This window comes from Salminus brasiliensis, chromosome 3 (assembly GCF_030463535.1).
Source record: "Salminus brasiliensis chromosome 3, fSalBra1.hap2, whole genome shotgun sequence".
Taxonomy (NCBI): domain Eukaryota; kingdom Metazoa; phylum Chordata; class Actinopteri; order Characiformes; family Bryconidae; genus Salminus; species Salminus brasiliensis.
The window spans coordinates 151,010-158,509 of NC_132880.1; the positions used below are offsets into that span (position 1 = coordinate 151,010).

Here is a 7,500-nt window from a genome sequence, read left to right on the forward strand (position 1 = left end):
CAGGTAAGCGCTGGCCCGGTCGCAGTGTGTGGTGCAGCTCAGCGTTCCCTCTCCCTTCTGTGGACACACACTCATCTGCACCGCCTTACACAGAGCCAGCACAGCCTTCGGCAGCGGGTGGCTAACAGGACACACACACAAATAAAGACACGATAACTGCACAAAACTCTGGACAAAACAACTGAATAAACATATCTGCATATTTGCACATATTTGCATAAACACACCCATTAAATACTCACTCTATTGAGTGCAGCGCTCTGGGCATTCGCTCCGCCTCTGCCAGCAGTGACCTCACAGACGCATCATCACCCTGCAGCCAATGAACAGACGCCTTCAGGATGGACGCCCACCATCGGCACACAGGGTCTCCCACTAAGAACAGTAGGGGCAAACAGGACACACACACAAACACACACACACAAACACACACACCGTTAAGGCAGGAAGTATTGACCTCTTCCACTTAAACTGGTTTCGTATCTTCGTGCATGATGGGAGGAGCTGCGTACCTGGTGTTGTGTTATGATTGGCCAGAGCAGGGAAGGGTGGAGTCGGGGAGGCGGAGTCTTCAGTACAACTGTTCAGCAACTGCAGAAACTCCAACACACCACTGAACTCTCTACAGAGACACACACACACACACACGGGTGACCCTCTGAAGACAGAGCAGACCACTCTGGAGCCCACTGATATTACTGATATTAACCCCGCCCCCAAAAGAATCAGGTCCTGCTTCTGTTTTAAGCATTTAAAGCATAAAATAGACCCACAACAGTGTAGAAACGCAGTGTGTGTGTGTGTGTGTGTGTGTGTGTGTACATACCCGTTCTCCTCCCGGCGTTTGCTGCTCTCCGTGTCAGTGTGTGGTTGGATGAGTGTGTGAACGGCTCTTTCCAGAAGCTTCTCACAGAAACAGCGATGCAGCTGTGCGATGGGATCCGCTACACACACACAAGTAATATTTGGCTAAAGAACACCGGAAACGTGTGTGTGTGTGTGTGTGTGTGTGTGTGTGTACACTCACCCTGGTCTCTCTCAGACGTGTAAACTCCTCCACTGCTCTCCGGCTTCACAGACCAATCACAGCTCAGGAAAAACTGCTTGCCCAATGGGGTGAAGAGCCAGCGCAGACTGTCTGGGAGGGGCTTGGAGTCTAACTGACCAATCAGACTCTCAGCACAGCTCAGCAGATAACCCTGATCAGATCACATCAGATCAGCAACATACGGACAAACTCAGCCCAGTCTTAAAGCAGAACGGTGACCCACAGCCACTCCTGTGCGTACACTGCTGTGTGCAAAAGTGTGCGCACCCCTGTTCACACTCCGTGTGGTGGTGATGTTCTGAGTGTTAGGCGTGAATCAGACAGGAGATTCAGTATGAACACAGTTCCTATATATTAACCGTGCCGAGTTGCGTCCCTGTAGAGCAGGGTGGGCAACGGGGGTCCAGTTCAGTGTGGCGACATCCCTGCTCTGACAGACTGACTAATGCTGGAGATACCCGACCCCCCGCTGTAGGGTGTGGGACACACTGTTTAACAGGGGTGCACAAACTTTTGCACATGACTGTGTGTATGTGTGTTAGCACGCAAGCAGACACACATTGGAGTGTGTGAATAATCAGTGTGTGTACTCACAGGTAGGCAGGTGAGGTGGTTTCCCAGCGCGGCCCGCAGGGCGACGGCGGCAGAGATGTACATCTGAGCGTGCTCAGTAGGGTTCATCTTCCCCCGAGCGCTCTCACTCAGATTAACCGCGTTCAGACTCACACACACTCCCCACAATGCACTGCGCTCCGACATCTTACCTACACACACACACACACACACACACACACATTAATATAATGATTTCAAAAATCAAAGACTAAATAATTCTTCCCAAGTGGTTGTTAAGCAGTCGCTATGGTATGTCAGGTGGTTGCTATGCTGTTGCAAGTGGTTGTTTATAACACGCTTTGAAATCACCACACCTGTGAGCTGCAGCTGGCCCAGCCGATGGTACACCAGAGCCGCGTCTCTGGAGCTGGTCCGAGACTCCTCCCCCTCGTGCTTTCCACCAACAAGACGCACCAGCCAGCCGAAGGGGGCGGGCCTGTGCAGGCCATAGCGAATCAGATTCCAGGAGAGAGAGCAGGCGAGGTCAAAGGTGGTGGAGGGCAGAGCTCGGGACAAGACGGAGAGACACGTCTCCAAACTGACCACAGCAGCACTGTACTGCCCCTGAGAGAGCGCGAGAACGAGAGTGTTATACAGAGCAGAGTGTGTGTATGTTGTTTGTAGAAGTGAGTGAGTGTGTGTGTGTGTGTGTGTGTGTGTGTGTGTGTACCCTGTACAGCTGCAGGTCGGCCTGTTTGCGGTGTCTCCAGAACAGCACTGATGTCGGGGAGTGCAGGAGGGTAACCGGCTCCCACAGATACAGGATCCTCACACACCCCCACACCACCCCCACCCCGCTCAACACCCACACCGTCACCCACGGCAACACACACCACAGCCACGCCGCTGCAGAGAGAGAGGGAGGGAAAGAGAGGTTATCCAACTGATGGGAAGGACGAAATAAGATCCAAACACTGAAGGGGAACTCCACCCACTTTTCTAAAAAAAATGTGATGAACAGAGTCAGTCAGAGGGGGGGTTCTGGGGGGTTTTGAGTGAAACTCTTGGTTCTAGATAAGCTCCCCCAGTCAGAGCTGTTCTACAGTGGAGGTTCTAGATAAGCTCCCCCAGTCAGAGCTGGAGTTCTACAGTGGAGGTTCTAGATAACCTCCCTCAGTCAGAGCTGTGGTTCTACAGTGGAGGTGAAGGGAAGCAGACGTCTGAAGCTCTAATAAAAGCTCCTCACAGAAAGTTCTTCACCTAATGGTGATGAAGACGCTGCCTGATGCCTGAGACACGGTTCTACCAGAGTTCTGAGAAGAGCTCGGCTCTAGAACCTGCTTTTAAAACCAGATCATTAAAATGGTGGAGGGATACATGCTGCAGGGTGTAGTGCAGCTACAGAAAGTAGTCCCTAAAGAAAACTGGATTAGAGAGATTCTCCACTATTTTACCTTCATCATCATCATCATCATCATTCTATATAAAACTCGTGTAGCTGCACTGGTGGGTTTGGATAGGAGATAAATTATGGGCTGTATCTGTGCTGTAGTCATGGCGACCGATGCCTAGTTCCCCTCACCACCTGTGTTCATCAGTCTGAGTTCTACAGGAGTTCTGGAACGCTGCTGGTTCCCTCTTAGATCGTGTAGAGTGTGTGAAAGACCCACCGAAGCTCTGGGTCTGCGTAGGCAGCCAGACAAGTGATCTGGAGGGGCCGTGTCCTTCTCCTCCAGGCCAGGAGGGGGCACTGTACTGGTCAGAGCCCAGCAGAGAGGGCAGCGGGTTGAGGGAGAGGCAGAGGAAGGTCAGCGCACAGAGCAGAACCCTGGAGCGGTCCATCACACCCACAGAGGAGGAGGGGGAGGCGGGCTCACTCTTCACCTGCAGAAGCGGCACATTTACATATTTACATCATATTTACATCTTAATCTAAATATTCATGTGATTAGCATCCTGGCTAACTCTGAAGCCTGTTAGCTACATATACAGCCCCAAAGCAGCTGTACGTCCTCAGTAGCTCCTCCCACCTTTAACATCCATCATCAGAAGGGGGTGTGGTGTTTACAGTGGAAAGACTTTCTGTAGAGACGCTGCAGTGCAGCTGCAGGAGGACAATGACCGGTACTAGTGTGTGTGTGTGTGTGTGTGTGTGTGTGTGTGTGTGTTTACCTGCTCGTGCTCCAGCAGGGGGCTGCCCGGCTCGGAGTCCAGACAGAATGGAGAAAACTGGGGAGGAGAACTAGAGCCAGAGTCTGAGGGGGGCGGAGTCATCACACACACATCTGGCTTCATCTCCACATCATCTGGTACACACACCACCTCTACAGAGAGAGAGAGAGAGAGAGACAGAGAGAGAGAGAGAGAGAGAGAGAGAGAGAGAGAGAGAGAGAGAGAGAGAGAGCGCGAGAGAGAGACAGAGAGAGAGGGAGAGACAGAGAGAGAGAGAGAGAGAGAGAGAGAGAGGTGACATATATAGTAACCTACTTATGCACACACACACACACACACACACACACACACACACTCTCTCTCTCTCTCTCTCTCTCTCTCTCTGTCTGAGAGTACTCACTGTGTTTCTGGCTGGCCATCTTCAGCGCCAGGTTCTCCTGCCTCAGTTTGTGGTTCACCTGCTGCAGGTACTTGATGTAGTCTATGGCCTTCCGCAGCACTCCAGACTTATGCATCTGTGTCACACACACACACACACACACACAGAGAGACAGAGTTGCTTTGAAACTGCTGTCTAAATCCAGTGTTTGTTAGCGATGTTAGCTTAGCAGATCCTGGCTGGTTCTGACTGATTCCTGAGCCCAGATTCGCTGGACTTCAGAGCGGCTCTGGTTAGAAGCCGTCTGGGAGAAACAAGTCTAGCTACAACTGCAGTAAGACTCCGTTTCCCAGCATGCATGTGGAGGCTGACCTTGGCATCACTGCCCATGACGAGGTCGCGCAGCTCCAGGATCTTGTCGTTGATGGACGAGCGGTATCTCTTCTCGATGATGTTGTGGGTAGTCCTCCGCTCGCCCTCCTTCACCACTCCACCACCGGCTGCCGCGTTAACCGCTGCCGCCTGCTCCACCATGGCCCTTGCCACACCCCCGCTGTGGGTGGGGCCTGTTGGGAGCTGTTTGATTGGCAGCTTGTCACCACTGCCCATCATGACTGGAACAGTGGTCAGGATGTTACTGCCCACCAGAGTCTGAGAGAGAGAGAGTGTGTGAGTGAGTGAGTGTGTGTGTGTGTGTGTGTGTGTGTGTGTGTGTGTGTGTGCTTACTGGGACCTGCAGTGCCGTCTGCAGAGGTGTGGTCAGTGTGGTGATGCTGGCTGGGTTCTGCATGGTGGACAGAACCTGGGTTCCGTCTGGCTTCAGTGTGGTCAAAACCAACGAATCCGTCTTCAGAATCTGAGGCTGGTGCACCAGCACCTATCACACACACACACACACACATTTAGTCATGTTTCTGAGGTATTCATGGTGAGCGCGTGTGTGTGTGTTTGTGTGTGTGTGTGTGTGAGACAGATGCTCACAGGCAGCTGCTGCACCTGTTGGACCTGCTGCATCTGTGGTGACACAGTGTGGACAGTAGTGGGCGCTGTGGACAGAGTCTGGATGGTCTGACCAGCAGAGGTCAACACACGCTGGTGCTGGATGGTCATTGGTTGAACCTGCGGTGATGTCACAATGCTCTGCATCTGTGGTTGGAGGACTGGGAGTGGGGGGGGGGGGGGGGGAATAACGTGTAAAACATTGATTATTGATTGATTATTAATGATTATTATTAAATATGATCAGTGTTATCAGTATCAGTGTCAGGAGTGCAGTAAGCAGTAGTGCTACACTGCTGGGCTCTTACTCAACCACCCTCAGCAGCACTTTATCAGCTACTCATTCACGCAGTTATCTAATCAGCCAATGGAGGGTCAGCAGTGCAGCGCGCCCTCATACAGCTTCAGCTACTGTTCACACCCCCACAGGCCAATCACTCTGAGCTGTAGATCTGTCTGTAGATCTGCTGGATCTTGTGGATCGTTGTTTTCCTCACCCTGGAATCCGGCGCTGTGGTTCTGGTGGCAGATGACGGGGTTATGTATAAATCGGGACTGCGTGGCCGTGGGAGCGATCATCACCGTCTGCGCCTGTGTCTGCACCGGGAGCGTCTGAGTGTGAGCCTGAACAGCCAGCGTCTGCACCGGGAAGCTCTGAGACTGCACCGTCACCGTCTGCGTCTGCAGAGGAACCGGAGCAGCTGCCACCTGCACACAGATGTTGTTTACTCCAGTACGTATTGCTGTGTGTTTACTCCAGTATGTATTGCTGTGTGTTTACTCCAGTATGTATTGCTGTGTGTTTACTCCAGTACGTATTGCTGTGTGTTTACTCCAGTATGTATTGCTGTGTGTTTACTCCAGTATGTATTGCTGTGTGTTTACTCCAGTACGTATTGCTGTGTGTTTACTCCAGTACGTATTGCTGTGTGTTTACTCCAGTATGTATTGCTGTGTGTTTACTCCAGTACGTATTGCTGTGTGTTTGCTCCAGTATGTATTGCTGTGTGTTTACTCCAGTATGTATTGCTGTGTATTTGCTCCAGTATGTATTGCTGTGTGTTTACTCCAGTATGTATTGCTGTGTGTTTACTCCAGTACGTATTGCTGTGTGTTTACTCCAGTATGTATTGCTGTGTGTTTACTCCAGTACGTATTGCTGTGTGTTTACTCCAGTACGTATTGCTGTGTGTTTACTCCAGTATGTATTGCTGTGTGTTTACTCCAGTATGTATTGCTGTGTGTTTACTCCAGTATGTATTGCTGTGTGTTTACTCCAGTACGTATTGCTGTGTGTTTGCTCCAGTATGTATTGCTGTGTGTTTACTCCAGTATGTATTGCTGTGTATTTGCTCCAGTATGTATTGCTGTGTGTTTACTCCAGTATGTATTGCTGTGTGTTTGCTCCAGTACGTATTGCTGTGTGTTTACTCCAGTATGTATTGCTGTGTGTTTACTCCAGTATGTATTGCTGTGTATTTGCTCCAGTATGTATTGCTGTGTGTTTACTCCAGTATGTATTGCTGTGTGTTTGCTCCAGTACGTATTGCTGTGTGTTTGCTCCAGTATGTATTGCTGTGTGTTTACTCCAGTATGTATTGCTGTGTGTTTACTCCAGTATGAATAGGTGTGTTCTTACCTGTATGTGTTGCTGAGGCAGTGGTCTGGGCTGCAGCAGCGGTGGGGTACGGGTCTGCTGACTGGCAGTGATGGTCTGTATGGGTGTGTGTGGAGGTGTGAGAGGCAGGGTGGGGGCAGGCGTGGTGGGCGTGAGGGTCACCGGGGTATTCTGGAGCCCAGCAGGGGGCAGATGGGCTGAAGAGCGTATGGGGGCTCCCATCCCAGCCTGCAGGGGCACAGAGCCCACCTGGTCCTCGAACAGGTCCGGAAAATCAGCCTGATTACTCACGAACTGCAGCATCTCTGCAGAGAGAGAGAGAGAGAGAGAGAGAGAGAGAGAGAGACTGATTTAATGCTGCATAATTAACAACCTGGTGCTCTCAGGTTCTCCACCGCGAGGTGTGGGTTCCTCCCGTAGAACCGGAGAGAGGGGTGTGAGAGGGAATGGTGATGGAGGGAATGAATGTAAACTATGCAGACACACCCACCCTCGCCCTCGCCCTGCTTTCACACTGGGGTGAAATATCACAGTCCCAGAGCTGCCCCACAACCCCCTCCTCCTCCTCCTCCTCCTCCTCCTCCCTCGCTTCCCCCCACCCAAACACTAGACTGCTGTAGTCTGTACGGGTGGAGACATGCAACAGTGTTGTTTTGTTACGTCTGTGATGTAATTGACTGCTTAATTACAGCTACTTTTGCATAATGTACACTCAAATACACCACGTCA

At 51.3% G+C, this 7,500-nt stretch overlaps 1 protein-coding gene across 1 annotated transcript in view; it reads right to left on the reverse strand.

Moving 5' to 3' along the window:
- The window catches only part of srebf2 (sterol regulatory element binding transcription factor 2), a 14,670-nt gene that overhangs the window by 1,453 nt on the left and 5,717 nt on the right, over positions 1–7,500 (reverse strand). The window contains 16 exon segments of the mRNA XM_072675040.1: positions 1–121; positions 243–375; positions 513–622; positions 827–944; positions 1,028–1,199; positions 1,643–1,812; positions 1,978–2,227; positions 2,334–2,509; positions 3,274–3,487; positions 3,776–3,927; positions 4,176–4,290; positions 4,527–4,805; positions 4,882–5,031; positions 5,136–5,314; positions 5,651–5,861; positions 6,793–7,076. The exon segment at positions 1–121 is cut by the window's left edge and continues 45 nt beyond it. Of these exon segments, the coding sequence (XP_072531141.1) occupies positions 1–121; positions 243–375; positions 513–622; positions 827–944; positions 1,028–1,199; positions 1,643–1,812; positions 1,978–2,227; positions 2,334–2,509; positions 3,274–3,487; positions 3,776–3,927; positions 4,176–4,290; positions 4,527–4,805; positions 4,882–5,031; positions 5,136–5,314; positions 5,651–5,861; positions 6,793–7,076 (2,834 nt within the window).